General features: G+C 38.8%; 1 protein-coding gene across 2 annotated transcripts in view; it reads left to right on the forward strand.

Moving 5' to 3' along the window:
• The first annotated feature begins 140 nt into the window (after window positions 1-140).
• Window positions 141-24,062, forward strand: part of LOC146000375 (uncharacterized) — a 62,198-nt gene continuing 38,276 nt past the window's right edge. The window contains exon 1 of one of the 2 annotated variants that reach the window (XM_083137938.1): window positions 141-328. In XM_083137938.1, the coding sequence (XP_082994064.1) occupies window positions 183-328 (146 nt within the window). In that variant the 5' untranslated portion in view covers window positions 141-182. The remainder of the gene's footprint in view (window positions 329-24,062) is intronic. The other variant, XM_083137947.1, reaches the window with a different exon arrangement.

Genomic DNA, 24,062 nt, shown 5'->3' on the forward strand with positions numbered 1-24,062 from the left:
AAAAATAAATATATCAAATATATTTCAAATTAAATAAGTTCTTAAATTGTGGTATGTATTTCTATAGTTTTAATCAGGGACAAAAACTAGTATTGAAAATTGCAAATCTTTCGACCAATCGGAGCCGTGCCTGCGGTATTTCCTACTTGCGAAGTGTCTGTGTGTCCTTCGTGCTGGAATAAATGGCGGCGGAAGAAAAATGGTACTTTACGAAGGCACATCTCGCAAATACTCCCAGCCGAAAATGTGGCGTAGATGCAGACAAAGAGCTATCTTATAGACAGCAAGCAGCAAATTTTATTCAGGACATGGGACAAAGGCTTCAAGTGTATCCTTTGTGAGAAATCATTTAATTTTATTGTGCGTGTTGTGAGTTCAGTGACGAAATCTATTCACGGGCCGAAGGTTGTAGCAGAATATTGCGTGCAAGTGAAGGTTTAAAATAAAAATAAGCATTGTGATTCAATTAGTGATAATATGAAATTCATGTGGAAAAAGTACATTGTGATTTCGGTTTTTAGAAAGCACGTGAGCGTTGAGAAAGGTGCGTCGCAATAAACTTACTGTAAAGCACGGTGCACCACGCCATATTGATCATGTGATATATTTTCGTTCGTAATATTTACAAATATTGGTCAAAGAATGTGAAATTGCGTAAGAACGTTACGCAGGATTACAAGTGTAAATATGCATTACACTACTAATTGCTCGATATGCTCATTGTCGTATCGTCGATGGGCCAGTTCTGTGGTGTCACTGAACTGGGTTACCGTTCCTTTAAAAATAAAAACGACCTTGAACTTCTCGTACTTGGTTCTTTGTTTCCAGAATGAATTGAGCTTTAGTGGTTGAGCCTAGTCTCGTTTGTTTATATCGCTCTAAGTTCAGAAATCATATAATATAATTTTTTTTTATTCAGGCGATTGTTTGCTGTACGGCATTCCACACGTAGCATAATGCAGGGCATGTCATGCTTACACTAGCTGTATGGTATTTTGCTTAGTTTTCAATCCGTTTTTTTTTCTTTTTTTTTTAAGAAAATGCGACAGTAGTGTAGTTTCATGATCAAATAATTTGGGCAACGCCTCGCAGCAGCAAATTGCAACCTAACACTGAAGAAATTTACGTCTGTGAAGTTCTCCACATTTTCCTCAGCCACAAATACAAGCCACGCCCACGCCGCGCCCCTTACGGCAGGGCTGCAATCCCAGAAACCAGACCTTCCCAGGCAATATGTAAATGAACATTTCGGATAGTAGTAAATCATGAATGTTTAATTTCATGATTGAAATACAAAGAATAAACATCAAAGAACACAAGGAAATGAAGTTTCACGATAATTTTCTACAAATAACGAAGATATAACCACCCTAAGAATGATTCTTTTATCGCCATATGCAATCGTGACCTTTCCAGACGCGACTTGCATTTTCGACCCCTAAGACCAATGAAAGTTCCATTTCATGACTTTACAAATAAAGAATAAACATCAAGGAACAGAACCAAAAAAAGTTTATACGGTGACTGTCAACAAATAACGAAGATATAACCATCCCAAAAATGACTTATTTCTCGAGATATGCGACCGTTACCGGTCCAGCCACGAATTGCATTTTCGGCGCCTAAGACCAATCAAAGTTCAATTTAATGATTTTAATACAAAGAATAAACATCAAGGAACACAACCAAAAAAAGTTTATACGGTGACTGTCCACAAATAACGAAGATATAACCATCCCAAAAATGACTTATTTCTCGAGATATGCGACCGTTACCGGTCCACCCACGAATTGCATTTTCGGCGCCTAAGACCAATCAGGGTTCTTAGAACGAATCAAAATTCCATTTCATGACTTTACAAATAAAGAATAAACATCAAGGAACACAACCAAAAAAAGTTTATACGTTGACTGTCCACAAATAACGAAGATATAACCATCCCAAAAATGACTTATTTCTCGAGATATGCGACCGTTACCGGTCCAGCCACGAATTGCATTTTCGGCGCCTAAGACCAATCACAGTTCAATTTAATGATTTTAATACAAAGAATAAACATCAAGGAACACAACCAAAAAAAGTTTATACGGTGACTGTCAACAAATAACGAAGATATAACCATCCCAAAAATGACTTATTTCTCGAGATATGCGACCGTTACCGGTCCAGCCACGAATTGCATTTTCGGCGCCTAAGACCAATCAAAGTTCAATTTCATGATTTTAATACAAAGAATAAACATCAAGGAACACAACCAAAAAAAGTTTATACGGTGACTGTCAACAAATAACGAAGATATAACCATCCCAAAAATGACTTATTTCTCGAGATATGCGACCGTTACCGGTCCAGCCACGAATTGCATTTTCGGCGCCTAAGACCAATCAAAGTTCAATTTAATGATTTTAATACAAAGAATAAACATCAAGGAACACAACCAAAAAAAGTTTATACGGTGACTGTCAACAAATAACGAAGATATAACCATCCCAAAAATGACTTTATTTCTCGCGATTTGCGACCGTTACCGGTCCAGCCACGAATTGCATTTTGGGTTCTTAGAACGAATCAAAATTCCATTTCATGACTTTACAAATAAAGAATAAACATCAAGGAACACAACCAAAAAAAGTTTATACGGTGACTGTCCACAAATAACGAAGATATAACCATCCCAAAAATGACTTATTTCTCGCGATATGCGACCGTTACCGGTCCAGCCACGAATTGCATTTTCGGCGCCTAAGACCAATCAAAGTTCAATTTAATGATTTTAATACAAAGAATAAACATCAAGGAACACAACCAAAAAAAGTTTATACCGTGACTTTCAACAAATAACGAAGATATAACCATCCCAAAAATGACTTATTTCTCGCGATATGCGACCGTTACCGGTCCAGCCACGAATTGCATTTTGGGTTCTTAGAACGAATCAAAATTCCATTTCATGACTTTACAAATAAAGAAGAAACATCAAGGAACACAACCAAAAAAAGTTTATACGGTGACTGTCAACAAATAACGAAGATATAACCATCCCAAAAATGACTTATTTCTCGAGATATGCGACCGTTACCGGTCCAGCCACGAATTGCATTTTGGGTTCTTAGAACGAATCAAAATTCCATTTCATGACTTTACAAATAAAGAATAAACATCAAGGAACACAACCAAAAAAAGTTTATACGGTGACTGTCCACAAATAACGAAGATATAACCATCCCAAAAATGACTTATTTCTCGAGATATGCGACCGTTACCGGTCCAGCCACGAATTGCATTTTCGGCGCCTAAGACCAATCAAAGTTCAATTTAATGATTTTAATACAAAGAATAAACATCAAGGAACACAACCAAAAAAAGTTTATACGGTGACTGTCCACAAATAACGAAGATATAACCATCCCAAAAATGACTTATTTCTCGCGATTTGCGACCGTTACCGGTCCAGCCACGAATTGCATTTTGGGTTCTTAGAACGAATCAAAATTCCATTTCATGACTTTACAAATAAAGAATAAACATCAAGGAACACAACCAAAAAAAGTTTATACGGTGACTGTCCACAAATAACGAAGATATAACCATCCCAAAAATGACTTATTTCTCGAGATATGCGACCGTTACCGGTCCAGCCACGAATTGCATTTTGGGTTCTTAGAACGAATCAAAATTCCATTTCATGACTTTACAAATAAAGAATAAACATCAAGGAACACAACCAAAAAAAGTTTATACGGTGACTGTCCACAAATAACGAAGATATAACCATCCCAAAAATGACTTATTTCTCGAGATATGCGACCGTTACCGGTCCAGCCACGAATTGCATTTTGGGTTCTTAGAACGAATCAAAATTCCATTTCATGACTTTACAAATAAAGAAGAAACATCAAGGAACACAACCAAAAAAAGTTTATACGGTGACTGTCAACAAATAACGAAGATATAACCATCCCAAAAATGACTTATTTCTCGAGATATGCGACCGTTACCGGTCCAGCCACGAATTGCATTTTGGGTTCTTAGAACGAATCAAAATTCCATTTCATGACTTTACAAATAAAGAATAAACATCAAGGAACACAACCAAAAAAAGTTTATACGGTGACTGTCCACAAATAACGAAGATATAACCATCCCAAAAATGACTTATTTCTCGAGATATGCGACCGTTACCGGTCCAGCCACGAATTGCATTTTCGGCGCCTAAGACCAATCAAAGTTCAATTTAATGATTTTAATACAAAGAATAAACATCAAGGAACACAACCAAAAAAAGTTTATACGGTGACTGTCCACAAATAACGAAGATATAACCATCCCAAAAATGACTTATTTCTCGCGATTTGCGACCGTTACCGGTCCAGCCACGAATTGCATTTTGGGTTCTTAGAACGAATCAAAATTCCATTTCATGACTTTACAAATAAAGAATAAACATCAAGGAACACAACCAAAAAAAGTTTATACGGTGACTGTCCACAAATAACGAAGATATAACCATCCCAAAAATGACTTATTTCTCGAGATATGCGACCGTTACCGGTCCAGCCACGAATTGCATTTTCGGCGCCTAAGACCAATCAAAGTTCAATTTAATGATTTTATAACAAAGAATAAACATCAAGGAACACAACCAAAAAAAGTTTATACGGTGACTGTCCACAAATAACGAAGATATAACCATCCCAAAAATGACTTACTTCTCGCGATTTGCGACCGTTACCGGTCCAGCCACGAATTGCATTTTGGGTTCTTAGAACGAATCAAAATTCCATTTCATGACTTTACAAATAAAGAATAAACATCAAGGAACACAACCAAAAAAAGTTTATACGGTGACTGTCCACAAATAACGAAGATATAACCATCCCAAAAATGACTTATTTCTCGAGATATGCGACCGTTACCGGTCCAGCCACGAATTGCATTTTCGGCGCCTAAGACCAATCAAAGTTCCATTTAATGATTTTAATACAAAGAATAATAGTTTTCATAACAGGAATAAAATTCTTCCTAGCAGAATTCCGAAGCCAAAAACTCTTTAAATAATAATAATAATAATAAACAGTACTACAAATTACAGGAACCAGTTTACGTTTTCATATTGAACCAGTTAAAGGAAAGAACATTTAGTTTCACAGTTTTCAAAATTCGAAATCACATGGGAGAGGTATGAACTACAGGTTCATTGCACTGAGGAGGAAAAATAAAGAGGCTTACTCAAATCCCCTTAACCTGTCATGGTAATCTCAGTATCTCTCCCTTGTATGCTCCTCGCCGCCAACAGCTGAGGGGGAAATAGGAAAACCGGTACATTCCTTTCGCATGGAAGCCTGTGGAGCGAGTGACCTTGGGGAATTTTCAACTTTTCCCTCGTCTTAACTTGGATGTTTACTTTAGGTTAATTAAAGACTTGATATACTCTACTTTAAGTGAACGAAATTTGTAAGGGAAATTCACATACCTTTCATCCATGACCACACATGATTTACTGAAAAGGAAAATCATGCATGAGCGACGACAAAACTGGCGATCAGGAAGGGGTTTAGATGAGCAACCGGCTGTAACAAAGTTAGCAATTAATAAATGTCAATTTATCCACGTTCGCCAGATTCTGTTATACCTCGAAAGCAACAATACTCGTTTCTCGTCATATGGAACCTTTACCTATCCAGCCACGAATTACATTCAGAAAAGTTTGAAACTTTCATTTCTTGCTTTTAAAATGAAGCACAAAAATCAAGGAACACATTCAAAAGAGTATAAGCAGTCACCTTTAAAAATTAAGAAAGATATACCTCCCAGAAAAAAAAAGAAAACACTCTTTTCTCGTCGTATAGAACTGTTAGGGATCCAGCCACGTATTTTTTTTTCGCGGTTGAGCGGAGACGTGATCGGGCGGAGGGGCGGTTGTTAAATGTATCTTTCCATCATTTGATCAAAATCGACAATATTGGGACAGAGTAATCTGTAACCTTGTTATTTGTTAGTGTTTGAAAAGTCCAGGATACATAAAGGAAGTTCATTACTTTTTTCCGGGGGTTCTCTTTCTCTTTGCATCTTTCTTAGACTGAAGGAAGGGCGGGGGAGCTTTCTCGATATGTTGCTCGGAGGGCCACATGCAAGGTGAAGTGACCTTGTGGAATTTCCTCCTCCATGCAGGTTTTCACCTCCAATAATAAAAGCTGTTTACAGACTTTGAGTTTGCTAACTTTATGGCATGTGGCAGAAACTTGTGCCTCTTTGGTGTTTTCTCCTTTATAAGATGAATTAAATTAGCACACACAAATAAATTAAATGAAGCAAGTAATGTATGTCATAGATGCAAAACCTTTCGATTTTCCTCCCTCCCCCAAAGATAAGCCTCAAGTCCTACTCTACCCTCTTCCCTCCAAAGTAAGTTTTCAGCTATGCACACGGTAATTGGTGGCAATTGTAATGGAGGCGGTTGCATTCATCACTTAGTGTTTGTCGATTTTTTAAACCCTTCAGTCCTCCTCTGTGGTGGAGTAGTTAGCACAGTGTTCTACAACTCCAGGGGTCCTGGGTTTGAATTCTGGGATGGGTCTAATGTTCTTTTAAACTTCGTCGCTCTCATCCTCATCTGCACAATTAGCCAAAATAGGCAGGAAATTAAAGTAAAATGATCTAAATCAATCACACAATTTACTACTACTTTCATTTTAAAATTTGGCTTTCACAAAAACTTCGGGGAGGGTTGTATTTCCATCGGAACTTTCCCAGACGGCCTCCCCCTCCCAAATGGAAGGATTGGATTGAATTGGTGTTTTAAATCCACTTTACGCACAGTAAGGCTAATCGGGACTGGACCTACAGTTTAAAGTGGGATCCGAACCACTATGTGCCCCCACCGGGTATCGAACCCGGGACCTCTTGATTACAAGGCAACGACGCTACCACTGCGCCATCGGGGAGGCCCCAATGGTAAAATTTGATTTATTTTACTTCCGTTTTTGTGCCAATTTTGGCTAATTTGCAAAGATGGGGATGAGTGATGATATGATGAAAGGACACTCACAAAGATCCATGCCGACCCAGGACCCCTGCCGCTGTACTGCGATGTGGCAACCGCTCCGCCACGGGGGCCAGCGCCCGGAAGGAAAAAGGGTGGAGGTCAACCGGCGTACTCAAATATCAAAACTAACTGACCACCAAGGGCGTGTTTAATTTCTTGTTGTATGCCATCTTCCCATAAGTTTAAATTCGTCCCGCAGGTTAGGAAGATGATGCGAGTTTATTATTAAAAAAATAACTCACAATAAATTTCGTTCGTGCAATGTAAGCTACACATATTTCATAAAGTACAAGAGAGTAGTATAATAACTAGATAAACCCCGTTGTTTGGTGAAATAAAGAACGGCAAAATAAAAATTACTTAAAAGATAAAGACAGCCGAAAATTGAAAGATGAAAGCAGTGTTCTCTGGTTGTAATTCTGGGGGAACTGATTGATTTCAGGTTTAGCATTGTGTTCAAGGCCAGTAGAAAGGAAAAAATATTTTCCGTCAACTTCCGAGCCTTCCTTATTATAATTATGCTATTGTCAGTTTCCAAACAGAAACATCTAAAAGTTATCTTCTTCGCTTTGTTTTATTTTCGTCTCTGGAATTGTTATTCTATTAGCATACCAAGTTTCATGTTTGTATCGCCAACTGATAGTCGCCTATGTAGTCTTTGGAATTCGGAAACAGCCGCCCCGGTGGTGGAGTGGTTAGCACATCGCGCTACGACGCCAGGGGGCCTGGGATGACTGTAATAACAATGAAGAACTCTTTTTCAGTACTGGTTAATATAGTTTGTCATCTCTCATCTGCCTATCGTACACACACAGAGAGAACGCGTTACACCATGAATAAAATTTGAAATATAAACAAAACATAACAATATTCCTCAAGGAATAGCAGATATAATCAATCTTCCTTGAAAGAAAATAGTCATACAGTCTATGTGAACATGTTGAAATACAATTTTTACACGGTACTCGCATTAAAAAAAAATCCTTTCATACGTTATCTGGTTGCTAATATGCAACAACAATAACAAAAGACTCGAGAACCCTTCCAAAACCGGAAACAAAGCATTAATGCCATAGACGAAAATTTCATTATTTATTCTGCAGGCTGCAATCGAGGCATTTCAGTAGGATGCACGATAAAATATATCGCAGTTACCTCTTTTAGCATTTGTTGTAGAAGTTCTTCAGCGAGAAACGGGTGGTTATTTCCATGAAGAAGGGGCGGGGGGGAGTTGCATTTACCAGTGGACATTTTCCGAGTTCTTTACTGCATCCTGGGCCTTCCCGATAGCACAGTGGTAGCGTCGTCGCCTTCTAATCAAGGGGTCCCGGGTTCGATAACCGGTGGTTCGGATCCCACTTTAAACTGTAGGTTCAGTCCCGATTAGCCTTCATGTGCATAAAGTGGACTTAAAACAGCAAATCAATCGATCTCTACTGCACCCTGCCGGACGTCATCGCAGACGAATTCTAAGCACAGAGCATTCTTTTAGTGAGTGTCCCTTCATCAATTTCATCATAACATCCTCACCTTAGCGATTAGCCAAAAGTGCCGAAAAAGTGAAGTAAAGTAAAACAAAATTTGTTTTTCAGATTTGGGTCCAAAACTTAGAAGAGGGCTTTAACCCTGTCTGCTCATTCACAGAGTAGTACGCCAGTCTCCCTCCTCCCCAGGACCCGAGAGAATTGGGACAGGGTTTCATTTGCATACTCGGGTGTCATATAAAATGAACCCACTGGTGTCGGGAGGGGATCAAACAGGTACGACGACCCTATCCCTTGGAAATTGACATTGGTAACAAACTTGCCAAAGCACTAGAATGCATTGTACAATAAATCGTAATTTCTAGTTTTCATAACAAAAAATAATAATAATAATGTTAGGTACATCGATAAAGAAAGTATTGTAATTTACAGGAACCAGTTTATGTTTTCATATTGAACCAGTTAAACCAAATACATTTCGTTTCATAGTTTTCTAAATTCCAAATAACATGTGAGAGGTAGCAACTACAGGTCCATTGCACTGAGGAGGAAAAGGAAAGAGGCTTACTCCAATGCCCTTAACCTGTCATGGTAATCTCAGTATCTCTCCCTTGTATGCTCCTTGCCGCCACCAGCTGAGGGGGAAATAGGAAAACCAGTACATTCCTTTCGCATGGCAGCCTGTGGAGCGAGTGACCTTGGGGTATTTTCAACTTTTCCCTTGTCTTAACTTGGGTGTTTTACTTTAGGTTAATTAAGCACTTGATAATACTCTACTTTTGATGAATGAAATTTGTAAGGGGAATTCACATATTTTTCATGCATTACCACACATGATTTACTTAAATGAAAATTCACGCATGAGCGACGACAAAAACTGGCGATGGGAAAGGGGTTTGGAGGGAAAAAAACCCTGTAAAATAGTTAATAATAAATAAATGCCATTTTCCATAAAACATCGCCAGATTCTGTTGTAACTCGAAAGCAAAAAATAATTAAAAGAAAGCTCGTTATCGGTTAATTTCATGGTCGATAACGATCGGAAATGAGCGAACTGAGTCGTCCTGGTGCATATCCTGAAAGGGATCTCGAAATCATCCACGTCTTAATAACCGGCAGGTCGGATCCACCTACTCCGGACGGTTTGGCACCCTCGGCCAGGATTCGAACCACGGACTCCTTGATGACAAGGAAGTCACGTTACACACTGCTCTATGGTGGATATTTGCACAGCCGGATACAGTATCACGCTCACGTAAGACAATAAGCTCCGAAATGTTCACAATTCAGTCCGGCGCCAGCCGGCGCCGTAAGCATGTCAATGACTCGTTAGGATCAACAAATGTTCCGGCAGAAGATTTTTCAAGGCCCACAAAGAAAGGTAAGGACCGGGTCTTGTTAAACTGTAAAACGCCAGTCAGTACCTTCCTCAGGGGGCGGTTCCTTAAAAGGAACCTTGTCATCTCTCCGGGGTCAACCTGGGGAAAAAAGAAAGAAAAAAAAGCAGAAAACAGAAAAAAAAGTGAAGATACAATTGTCAAAATCATCTAACAATACTATTCGGGAATATAGAATTAAGTATTGGAGTCTTTATATTTGTGTATTTTGTATAATTGTTATAAATATAAACTAATTGTCAACTCTCACACACAAGCCTGCATGCATACTTTCAGGCAAGAACTCTAATGCAGCAGCACAAAATCATTTCTAAAGGGAGGAAGGAAGGACAGTTAATATTTAGAAAGAATTCTCTCTTAAATGTAGGGGACTTGATCACCCTGCAGCAAACAGACGGTTACAACTGTGGTGTTTTTATTATACATTTCATGAAGCAACTGCTTCGAGAGGAAAGTCTGTTAGAGAAATTTGATCCTAATGAGTACAGGAAAGCACTGCAAATGAGTTTGCTGGAAGCTTCAAGGAAGGTTGACGATTTTTGCATGTATTGTGGGAGAAGTACTTTGACAGAAAATGTAGATTGGGTGGAATGCGATGTTTGTAAAAGGTGGCTGCACATTCCCTGCGTGAGCAAAACTGCAAATCGCGAATACTATAATTCGAGTAACTTCAAGTGCGTACTTTGCCATGCAAATGGTTTGTAGAATTGATAGCTAGGCAATATGAAAAAAAATATGGCTGCGTTAATCTGATGGAATGTGCAACTATGTCCACACCATAAAGGTGATGTGAGATGCAAGTTCATCAGGTTACAATATAACGGTCAAATATTGAGTGACAAGTAATTAATCTAATTGCCCGTTAGTAGGAATTAATTGCAATTGGTAATATTAAAATCCGTCGCGAATACAGGTGTCTAGCGAACTGCCTTAGCCAACACTAGATTGCTCAACCACCGTTTTTCGCCCGAATTCGGATTTACATGCATTCTTATGGGAATAACAAGAAAAATGCAACTTCTAAACCAATGGACCGAATTTGATGAGATTTCAACCAGCGGAAGACCACATCATGAAAGTACTGATTCCAAGATTTGAGCCTAATCAGAACAGAACTACGGGAGTTATGAATTATTAAAGATTCATCGCTGAATTGAAAGGGAGAAGCTACCCTACTGAGATGTCCTTGCTTTTCGTGACTGACTACAATGGAGAAAGAGTTAGCCTAATCTCTGCGCGAGGGGCTGCTACCAAAGGTTAAGGACCGGAGTGAGCATTGACCAGGATAGGAGGACAACGGTCAAAGCACCAGAAACAATAAACAAGCACCTGATCATAGAGGGTAGCGCGTCACTACGTTCAAATCTGGAATAAAAGGGATGATTTGAAACAGTTTTACACAGTTTGCCTACAATCGCCACCGGAGTGTGAGCTACGCGCGACCGAGCTGCGAGTTGCAAGCAGACTCGAGGTCTGGATTTGTTTTTCCTCGAGTGAGTGTTTCAGAGCCATGGAGTAGAGCAGAATAGAACCAGGGGGTCGTTACTCCCCCTCGCCGTCAACGCATCCGTGCACATACGTGTGGTTATGTGAGAATAACGCCAGACACGTCCACCCGTGTCAATCGTCCGAAACAACGTCCTAAGTAGTGAAAGTTAATAACATTTGATATCCATGTGAAACCGCGAATGGCTCATCGCGTATGTTCGTCTCATCGCCCAAGTCACGTATCTGTACTTACGAGTGACCGCGAAGAACTGACCTATTATTGCGCAAGTTGTCGTATGGAGTCGACAGTGAACGAGTGAAGCCAGGATCCGATGAGGCCAGATGGAGCTGCCGACTGATCCACTTTCGCCAACCAGGATAACCGCGAGGTGCAACAATGGAGCGTGGAGGCCTTCCAAAACTGTAGGACCACTTTCACCCAACCCAGGTCAGAGGGAATGCAGCGAAGGTAAGATCCAACCATGTGCGTGTGTGAGAAAGATGACGACTATCTACCGCGAATCTGCGTAAATCAAATCATTGCTTAACTTAAATCAGCGCTATGGCATCCCTAGGCATCGGTATTCCGGCGGAATAATCAATTTAAAGATGAGAGTTTATGTTAACAGCAAACAATAGTTCATTGAATATATTTATACCTTCAGAAAAGATAGAAGGGGTTCGCACAAGGAACAATTATTCAATTTATACTTAAAATCCTAAACGATAAATTGTAAAAGGCAATGTAGCCAAGACATAGCAAGAGTATGATCAAAGTAGTAATTAATCTAACCTTTGTAATTGTCATATTGTCGCCATATGCCATGGAATGAGAGTATGAATGTGAGATCGAGTGAAAGAGGGCAAGATGTACTGTGTTTTTATCTGTGCTTTAATATATGTGTATATTCAGAAACACCGTAGTATTATGTAACGTCATTTCAGGTATTTAAAATCAAATCCTCCTAGGTTTATTCTCGGTAACTCCGACTGTTAGGCACTTATCCTGACCGTATTATATTTCATGTAATGTTCAATTCGCCCAGCAGGTGAGGCGAGAGATTCTTCGTTGTTGCGTTGCTAAGCTCAGCTCAGTTGAGTTAGTTGAGTTAATTAGTTATTTATTAAATTAGCAGCCCGTGACAACAATGCCATAATTTGAGTACTAGATATTTGATTTTGACTATGAAGCAATTGATGTTGAGTACAGGAGGACTGCATTTATTACTTGTCATACACCTTTTAAGTTAGTCGTTTGATGGTTGCAAATAGCTGCTGCTGAAAATCGAAGGTTCAGCAACTATGTCCACACCTCTGTAAGGGGTGATGTGAGATGCTTTGCCTAGACTTCAGCAGCGAACTAACACTGTCTACGCCACAGATTCCACTTGAGTTAGATATGCCATTTCGGTTATTCATTTCGAGCGTCTGTGTTCCTTGCACTCATCAAGTCCCAAAAACATGCTACAGTACTGTAAATAATATTGTATAAATCTTGTACAAACATATATATATATTTATTTACTTATTTATATCACATATTTATCTTTACAGAATATATAATTATACACAGTGTACATATTGTAGATATATGCTTGCTTGAATGTGATGTTTCAGTGATGCTCATTTCTTCATTCTGTTCTTACAATTACTGAAAGAATAAATATTATCTTCCTCTTTACTTTTTTCCTATGCGTGCGTGTGTGTGAGAGTTGACAACTTGTTTATATTTGGAACACTTATACAAAATACACAAATATAAAGACTCCAATACTTAATTCTATATTCCCGAATAGTATTGTTAGATGATTTTGACAATTGTGTCTTCACTTTTTTCTGTTTTCTGCTTTTTTTTTCTTTCTTTCTTTTTTCCCCAGGTTGACCCCGGAGAGATGACAAGGTTCCTTTTAAGGAACCGCCCCCTGGGGAAGGTACTGACTGGCGTTTTAAAGTTTAACCAGACCCGGTCCTTACCTTACTTTGTGGGCCTTGAAAAATCTTCTGATCCTTGGCTGCCGGAATATTTCTTGTTGCTAATAACTCTTTCACATGCTTTCGGCGCAGACTGGCGCCGGACTGAATTATGAACATTTCGGAGCTTATTGTCTTACGTGAGCGTGATACTGTATCCGGCTGTGCAAATATCCACCATAGCGCAGTGTGTAACGTGACTTCCTTGTCATCAAGAGGTCCGTGGTTCGAATCCTGACCGAGGGTGCCAAACCGTCCGGAGTAGGTGGATCCGACCTACCGGTTATTGAGACGTGAATGATTTCGAGATCCCTTTCATGATATGCACCAGGACGACGCAGTTCGCTCATTTCCGATCGTTATCGACCATGAAATTAACCGATAACGAGCTTTCTTTTAATATTTTTTTGCTTTCTAGGTACAACAGAATCTGGCGATGTTTGATGGAAAATGGAATTTATTTATTGTTAACTATTTTACAGGGGTTTTTCCCATAAACCCCTTTCCCATCGCCAGTTTTGTCGTCGTTCATGGGTGAATTTTCATTTAAGTAAATCATGTGTGGTAATGAATGAAAAATATGTGAATTTTCCTTACAAATTTCGTTCATCAAAAGCAGAGTATTATCAAGTGCTTAATTAACCTAAAGTATACATCCAAGTTAAGACGAGGGAAGAGTTGAAATACCCCAAGGTCACTAGCTCAACAGGCTGGCATGCGAAAGGAATGCACCCGTTTTCCTATTTCCCCCTGGGCTGGTGGCCGCAAGGAGCATACAAGGGACAGATACTGAGATTACCATGACAGGTTAAGGGGATTGGAGTAAGCCTCTTTCTTCTTCCTCCTCAGTGCAATGAACCTGTAGTTGATACCTCTGGCATGTGATTTGGAATTTTGAAAACTGTGAAACTAAATGAAATTTGGTTTAACTGGTTCAATTGAAAACGTAAACTGGCCCCTGTAAATTACAGTGCTTTTTTTTCTATTATGGAAACTAGAAATTACGATTTCTTGTACAATGCACTGTAGTGTTTTGGCAAGTTTAAGTAACCAATGTTAATTTCCAGGGGATAGGGTCGTCGTACCTGTTTGATCCCCTCCCGACACCATTGGGTCCATTTTATATGACACCCGAGTATGCAAATGAAACCCTGTCCCAATTCTCTCGGGTCCTGGGGAGGGGGGGAGACTGGCGTACTACTCCGTGAATGAGCAGACAGGGTTAAAGCCCTCTTCTAAGTTTTGGACCCAAATCTGGCAAACAAATTTTGTTTTACTTTACTTCACTTTTCTGGCACTTTTGGCTAATCGCGAGGGTGAGGATGTTATGATGAAATTGATGAAGGGACACTCACTAAAAGAACATCCAAGCCGGGATTCTGGCGTTGTAATGCTCTGTGCTTAGAATTCGTCTGCCGATTCGTCAGGCAGGATGCAGAAAAGATAGATTGATTTCCTGTTTTAAGTACACTTTATGCACAGGAAGGCTAATCGGGACTGGACCTACAGTTTAAAGTGGGACACGCCCTTGGTGGTCAGTTAGTTTTGATATTTGAGTACGCAGGTTGACCTCCACCCTTTTTCCTTACGGGCGCTGACCCCCGTGGCGGAGCGGTTGCCACATCGCACTACAGCGGCAGCGGTCCCGGGTCGGCATGGATCATCATATCATCACTCATCCCCATCTTTGCAAATTAGCCAAAAGTGGCACAAAAATGGAAGTAAAATTAATGAAATCCTACCATTGGGGCCTCCCCGATGGCGTAGTGGTAGCGTCCTCGCCTTGTAATCAAGGGGTCCCGGGTTCGATACCCGGTGGGGGCACATAGTGGTTTGGATCCCACTTTAAACTGTAGGTCCAGTCCCGATTAGCCTTACTGTGCGTAAAGTGGACTTCAATCACCAAATTAATCCCATCCTTCCATTGGGGGGCGGTGGAGGCCGTCTGGGGAAGTTCCGATGGAGATACAACCCTCCCCCCCCGAAGTTTTTGTGAAAGCCAAATTTTAAAATGAAAGTAGTACTAAATTCTGTGATTTATTTAGATCATTTTCCTTTAATTTCCTACCTATTTTGGCTAATTGTGCAGATGAGGATGAGAGCGACGAAGTTTCAAAGAACATTAGACCCATCCCAGAATTCAAACCTAGGACCCCTGGAGTTGTAGCACACTGTCCTAACTACTCCACTACAGAGGAGGACTGAAGGGTTTAAAAAAATCGACAAACACTTAGTGATGAATGCAACCGCCTCCATTACAATTGCCACCAATTACAGTGTGCATAGCTGAAAACTTACTTTGGAGGGAAGAGGGTACGGTAGAATAGGACATGAGGCTTATCTTTGGGGGAGGGGGGGGGGAAATCGAAAAGTTTTGCATCTATGACATACATTTCTTCCAAAACTACTTTGCTAATAACTGGTACATATGCAACATGAAAAAATGTGTTGTTCCTTAATAATTCGATCAGTGACAACTTGCTTCATTTAATTTATTTGTGTGTGCTAATTTAATTAATCTTATAGAGGAGAAATCACCAAACAGGCACAAGTTTCTGCCACATGCCATAAATTTAGCAAACTCAAAGTCTGTAAACAGCTTTCATTATTGGAGGTGAAAACCTGCATGGGGAAGGAAATTCCACAAGGTCACTTCACCTTGCAGGTGGCCCTCGGAGCAACATATCAAGCGAACTCCCCCGCCCTCCCATCAGTCTAAGAAAGCTGCAAAGAGAAAGAGAACACCTGAAAAAAAGTAATGAACTTCCTTTATGTATCCTGGACTTTACAAGCACTAACAAATAACAAGCTTACAGATTACTCTGTCCCAATATTGTCGATTTTGATCAAAGCATGGAAAGATACATTTAACAACCGCCCCTCCGCCTGATCACGTCTGCGCTCAAACGCGGAAAAAAAAATACGCGGCAGGATCACTAACGGTTCTATACGACGAGAAAAGAGGTTTTTTTTTTTGTGGGATGTTTATGTTTCTTAATTTTTAAAGGTGACGGCTTACTCTCTTTTAAATGTGTTCCTTGATTTTTGTTCTTTATTTTAAAAGCAAGAAATGAAAGTTTCTGAATGTAATTCGTGGCTGGGTCGGTAACGGTTCCATATGGCGAGAAACGAGTTTTCTTTAATCCCTTGTTGCTTTCGAGGTACAACAGAATCTCGCGAACGTGGATAGATGAGATGGAAATTGACGCTTATTAATTGTTAACTTTATTACAGTCGGTTGCTCATCTAAACCCCTTCCTGATCACCAGTTTTGTCGTCGCTCATGCATGATTTTCCTTTTCAGTAAATCATGTGTGGTCATGGATGAAAGGTATGTGAATTTCCCTTACAAATTTCGTTCACTTAAAGTAGAGTATATGAACTCTTTAATTAACCTAAAGTAAACATCCAAGTTAAGAGGAGGGAAGAGTTGAGAATACCCCAAGGTCACTCGCTCCACAGGCTGCCATGTGAAAGGAATGCACCAGTTTTCCTATTTCCCCCTGGGCTGGTGGCCGCAAGGAGCATACAAGGGACAGATACTGAGATTACCATGACAGGTTAAGGGGATTGGAGTAAGCCTCTTTCAATTTCCTCCTCTGTGCAATGAACCTGTAGTTGATACCTCTGGCATGTGATTTGGAATTTTGAAAACTGTGAATCCAAATGTTCTTTCCTTGAACTGGTCCTATATGAAAACGTAAGCTGGTTAATGTAATTTGTAGTACTGTTATTTAAAGATTTTTTGGCTTCGGAATTCTGTTTGATTAACTAGGAAGAATTTTATTCCTGTTATGAAACTAATATTCTTTGTATTAAAATCACTAAAAATCACTTCGATTGGTCTTAATGGCCCAAAATGCAATTCGTGGCTGGACCGGTAACGGTCGCATATCTCGAGAAATAAGTCATTTTTGGGATGGTTATATCTTCGTTATTTGTGGACAGTCACCGTATAAACTTTTTTTGGTTGTGTTCCTTGATGTTTATTCTTTATTTGTAAAGTCATGAAATGGAATTTTGATTCGTTCTAAGAACCCAAAATGCAATTCGTGGCTGGACCGGTAACGGTCGCATATCGCGAGAAATAAGTCATTTTTGGGATGGTTATATCTTTGTTATTTGTTGACAGTCACCGTATAAACTTTTTTTGGTTGTGTTCCTTGATGTTTATTCTTTGTATTAAAATCATTAAATTGAACTTTGATTGGTCTTAGGCGCCGAAAATGCAATTCGTGGCTGGACCGGTAACGGTCGCATATCTCGAGAAATAAGTCATTTTTGGGATGGTTATATCTTCGTTATTTGTTGACAGTCACCGTATAAACTTTTTTTGGTTGTGTTCCTTGATGTTTATTCTTTGTATTAAAATCATTAAATTGAACTTTGATTGGTCTTAGGCGCCGAAAATGCAATTCGTGGCTGGACCGGTAACGGTCGCATATCGCAAGAAATAAGTCATTTTTGGGATGGTTATATCTTCGTTATTTGTTGACAGTCACCGTATAAACTTTTTTTGGTTGTGTTCCTTGATGTTTATTCTTTATTTGTAAAGTCATGAAATGGAATTTTGATTCGTTCTAAGAACCCAAAATGCAATTCGTGGCTGGACCGGTAACGGTCGCAAATCGCGAGAAATAAGTCATTTTTGGGATGGTTATATCTTCGTTATTTGTGGACAGTCACCGTATAAACTTTTTTTGGTTGTGTTCCTTGATGTTTATTCTTTATTTGTAAAGTCATGAAATGGAATTTTGATTCGTTCTAAGAACCCAAAATGCAATTCGTGGCTGGACCGGTAACGGTCGCATATCTCGAGAAATAAGTCATTTTTGGGATCGTTATATCTTCGTTATTTGTTGACAGTCACCGTATAAACTTTTTTTGGTTGTGTTCCTTGATGTTTATTCTTTATTTGTAAAGTCATGAAATGGAATTTTGATTCGTTCTAAGAACCCAAAATGCAATTCGTGGCTGGACCGGTAACGGTCGAATATCGCGAGAAATAAGTCATTTTTGGGATGGTTATATCTTCGTTATTTGTTGAAAGTCACGGTATAAACGTTTTTTGGTTGTGTTCCTTGATGTTTATTCTTTGTATTAAAATCATTAAATTGAACTTTGATTGGTCTTAGGCGCCGAAAATGCAATTCGTGGCTGGACCGGTAACGGTCGCATATCTCGAGAAATAAGTCATTTTTGGGATGGTTATATCTTCGTTATTTGTGGACAGTCACCGTATAAACTTTTCTTGGTTGTGTTCCTTGATGTTTATTCTTTATTTGTAAAGTCATGGAATGGAATTTTGATTCGTTCTAAGAACCCAAAATGCAATTCGTGGCTGGACCGGTAACGGTCGCATATCTCGAGAAATAAGTCATTTTTGGGATGGTTATATCTTCGTTATTTGTTGACAGTCACCGTATAAACTTTTTTTGATTGTGTTCCTTGATGTTTATTCTTTATTTGTAAAGTCATGAAATGGAATTTTGATTCGTTCTAAGAACCCAAAATGCAATTCGTGGCTGGACCGGTAACGGTCGCAAATCGCGAGAAATAAGTCATTTTTGGGATGGTTATATCTTCGTTATTTGTGGACAGTCACCGTATAAACTTTTTTTGGTTGTGTTCCTTGATGTTTATTCTTTATTTGTAAAGTCATGAAATGGAATTTTGATTCGTTCTAAGAACCCAAAATGCAATTCGTGGCTGGACCGGTAACGGTCGCAAATCGCGAGAAATAAGTCATTTTTGGGATGGTTATATCTTCGTTATTTGTGGACAGTCACCGTATAAACTTTTTTTGGTTGTGTTCCTTGATGTTTATTCTTTGTATTAAAATCATTAAATTGAACTTTGATTGATCTTAGGCGCCGAAAATGCAATTCGTGGCTGGACCGGTAACGGTCGCATATCTCGAGAAATAAGTCATTTTTGGGATGGTTATATCTTCGTTATTTGTTGACAGTCACCGTATAAACTTTTTTTGGTTGTGTTCCTTGATGTTTATTCTTTATTTGTAAAGTCATGAAATGGAATTTTGATTCGTTCTAAGAACCCTGATTGGTCTTAGGCGCCGAAAATGCAATTCGTGGCTGGACCGGTAACGGTCGCAAATCGCGAGAAATAAGTCATTTTTGGGATGGTTATATCTTCGTTATTTGTTGACAGTCACCGTATAAACTTTTTTTGGTTGTGTTCCGTGATGTTTATTCTTTGTATTAAAATCATTAAATTGAACTTTGATTGGTCTTAGGCGCCGAAAATGCAATTCGTGGCTGGACCGGTAACGGTCGCATATCGCGAGAAATAAGTCATTTTTGGGATGGTTATATCTTCGTTATTTGTGGACAGTCACCGTATAAACTTTTTTTGGTTGTGTTCCTTGATGTTTATTCTTTATTTGTAAAGTCATGAAATGGAATTTTGATTCGTTCTAAGAACCCAAAATGCAATTCGTGGCTGGACCGGTAACGGTCGAATATCGCGAGAAATAAGTCATTTTTGGGATGGTTATATCTTCGTTATTTGTTGAAAGTCACGGTATAAACGTTTTTTGGTTGTGTTCCTTGATGTTTATTCTTTGTATTAAAATCATTAAATTGAACTTTGATTGGTCTTAGGCGCCGAAAATGCAATTCGTGGCTGGACCGGTAACGGTCGCATATCTCGAGAAATAAGTCATTTTTGGGATGGTTATATCTTCGTTATTTGTGGACAGTCACCGTATAAACTTTTCTTGGTTGTGTTCCTTGATGTTTATTCTTTATTTGTAAAGTCATGAAATGGAATTTTGATTCGTTCTAAGAACCCAAAATGCAATTCGTGGCTGGACCGGTAACGGTCGCAAATCGCGAGAAATAAGTCATTTTTGGGATGGTTATATCTTCGTTATTTGTGGACAGTCACCGTATAAACTTTTTTTGATTGTGTTCCTTGATGTTTATTCTTTATTTGTAAAGTCATGAAATGGAATTTTGATTCGTTCTAAGAACCCAAAATGCAATTCGTGGCTGGACCGGTAACGGTCGCAAATCGCGAGAAATAAGTCATTTTTGGGATGGTTATATCTTCGTTATTTGTTGACAGTCACCGTATAAACTTTTTTTGGTTGTGTTCCTTGATGTTTATTCTTTGTATTAAAATCATTAAATTGAACTTTGATTGGTCTTAGGCGCCGAAAATGCAATTCGTGGCTGGACCGGTAACGGTCGCATATCTCGAGAAATAAGTCATTTTTGGGATGGTTATATCTTCGTTATTTGTTGACAGTCACCGTATAAACTTTTTTTGGTTGTGTTCCTTGATGTTTATTCTTTGTATTAAAATCATGAAATTGAACTTTGATTGGTCTTAGGCGCCGAAAATGCAATTCGTGGCTGGACCGGTAACGGTCGCATATCTCGAGAAATAAGTCATTTTTGGGATGGTTATATCTTCGTTATTTGTTGACAGTCACCGTATAAACTTTTTTTGGTTGTGTTCCTTGATGTTTATTCTTTGTATTAAAATCATGAAATTGAACTTTGATTGGTCTTAGGCGCCGAAAATGCAATTCGTGGCTGGACCGGTAACGGTCGCATATCTCGAGAAATAAGTCATTTTTGGGATGGTTATATCTTCGTTATTTGTGGACAGTCACCGTATAAACTTTTTTTGGTTGTGTTCCTTGATGTTTATTCTTTATTTGTAAAGTCATGAAATGGAATTTTGATTCGTTCTAAGAACCCAAAATGCAATTCGTGGCTGGACCGGTAACGGTCGCAAATCGCGAGAAATAAGTCATTTTTGGGATGGTTATATCTTCGTTATTTGTGGACAGTCACCGTATAAACTTTTTTTGGTTGTGTTCCTTGATGTTTATTCTTTGTATTAAAATCATTAAATTGAACTTTGATTGGTCTTAGGCGCCGAAAATGCAATTCGTGGCTGGACCGGTAACGGTCGCATATCTCGAGAAATAAGTCATTTTTGGGATGGTTATATCTTCGTTATTTGTGGACAGTCACCGTATAAACTTTTTTTGGTTGTGTTCCTTGATGTTTATTCTTTATTTGTAAAGTCATGAAATGGAATTTTGATTCGTTCTAAGAACCCTGATTGGTCTTAGGCGCCGAAATGCAATTCGTGGGTGGACCGGTAACGGTCGCATATCTCGAGAAATAAGTCATTTTTGGGATGGTTATATCTTCGTTATTTGTGGACAGTCACCGTATAAACTTTTTTTGGTTGTGTTCCTTGATGTTTATTCTTTATTTGTAAAGTCATGAAATGGAATTTTGATTCGTTCTAAGAACCCAAAATGCAATTCGTGGCTGGACCGGTAACGGTCGCAAATCGCGAGAAATAAGTCATTTTTGGGATGGTTATATCTTCGTTATTTGTGGACAGTCACCGTATAAACGTTTTTTGGTTCTGTTCCTTGATGTTTATTCTTTATTTGTAAAGTCATGAAATGGAACTTTCATTGGTCTTAGGGGTCGAAAATGCAAGTCGCGTCTGGAAAGGTCACGGTTGCATATGGCGATAAAAGAGTCATTCTTAGGGTGGTTATATCTTCGTTATTTGTAGAAAATTATCGTGAAACTTCATTTCCTTGTGTTCTTTGATGTTTATTCTTTGTATTTCAATCATGAAATTAAACTTTCATGATTTACTACTATCCGAAATGTTCATTTACATATTGCCTGGGAAGGTCTGGTTTCTGGGATTGCAACCCTGCCGTAAGGGGCGCGGCGTGGGCGTGGCTTGTATTTGTGGCTGAGGAAACTGTGGAGAACTTCACAGACGTAGAAATTTGACTTCTTTAAAAAAGAAACCTGCATAAACAAGAACAATTCTTTTTGTCAACAAATAATGCTTCTTGGCACTGTACAATAGGTTTTTTGCATGTACGTATATAGTTCATTCGTAATTCTACTGAATCTCATTTTGAAATTGTCTTGCTGAAGATGAGCAAGATGCAACAAACAAATTGCCCAAGTTCCAATTGTTAACTTCTGATGTCATCATGACCTGGGTTCAATACCTGGTGGATGCACATGTCACAGTGGTTCGGATTCCACTTTAAATTGTAGGTCCAGTCCCGATTAGCCTTTCTGTGCATAAAGTGGACTTAAAACAACAATCAATCAATGATGTCATCATGATGCACATTTGTTTTCTACATTAATCAAATTCTATATGTCGGCAAGAACACATACTGAAGAGCTTTCAGATTACTTATGCTTTTTTTTGTGCAGAACGATTTTTTTCCATCACACTTACATTTCATGAGTAGGTTAGGTAGGTCAGAGTTGGTGTTCTTAGTATTATAATTGTGTTCCTACATGCTTACGGTGTTAGTATTTATTAGTTTTAAGTACAATGTTTTCCATGTATAGGAATGCTTCACACAACAGCAACTTACTAGCATGGTAACTTGGAAAATCTGCTTTCCATACCATAATTCCTCATAAATGAATACTTTCTTTTCATTTCAAATGCATAAATGTAGTTTCTCTGAACATCAGACTCACTTCCACAATTATTTCCAGTACTCAATCTGACAGGTGGCATAAATATATAATAACTTCTACAAGTTCTATTTGAAAATCTAATTTATTATTTGAAAGCTAATTGCATGAGATGTAAGGAGTTCATGTATTCTGCAAACACACAGAGTGGTATGCCAGAAAACCAGACTAGAAGCTATATTTGTCATTGAGTCAGCAAGAGGCATGGTGTGGAATTCTTGTGGTAACTACACCAATGGTTGCTGCTGTTAAATATTGGACTCAATACAACTTTAGTCACTCATTAATAACATAATCAAAAAGCAAAATTTCAAATCCTATTAGAAAGTAACAAATAGTTTATTTATTCTTCAGTTGCATAATCTACATGTGAACGGAAATAGAACAAATGCTACTGAGTGCACAGGCAGAGCACCATAGTTTGCTGTGCTTGCCTGTTCGTAGGGACAAACTTTAAAAAATGGCTAAGAATCAAGTACAGAGAACAAACAAAGTGTATGTAGGAAACATAGCTTTATGTGACCGAAATTTAGCTTTATAAATAGAGTGAGACAGTAGATACATCTAACATTGGTAAACTGGAATAAATGCAGTTTGCAAATACAGTTCTGGTGGTGGTAATGGTTGTTGCAGGTTTCCGTGCGTACTATGTAAACTAAAACACAGCTGATGAGAATTTTCTGTGTTGGCATCACATTCATGTGTTCTGGTATTGCCTTCTGTCATTGTTTACACAGAGTCCATTGCCCTGACAAAGTCTGCCACAGCGTCAGCAATGCTTGGAGGCTGGAGCCAGCTTCAAGATGAACCACACATTGTAGTTGTTTACAGAAATTAGGGACCAAGTTCTGATTGTTTAATTCAGATTTCATCATGGTACACAAGACTTTTTTTTATCATGTTTCAATTTCTATTTATGTTTGAGAATGTTTTTTCACTTCCGTATGCACTTACATGATTCTTTTGCAACCTGGCTTCATTTACTGTCGTCTTGGGTATGGACTGCTGCTTCCAGCTAGATCACATGTGTGTGATGCAAAGGGGTTTCATAGTTTGGTTAAGCGAGTAAGGTTTACAGATCTTGGTATTCAAACAACGTTTCATAATGCTTTCGTGAGGCAAGGTTTAAGGTTCTTAGCATTACAACAATTTCCTTTAATGC

This window comes from Lepisma saccharinum, chromosome 1 (genome assembly GCF_977018435.1).
Source record: "Lepisma saccharinum chromosome 1, izLepSacc3.1, whole genome shotgun sequence".
Lineage (NCBI taxonomy): Eukaryota > Metazoa > Arthropoda > Insecta > Zygentoma > Lepismatidae > Lepisma > Lepisma saccharinum.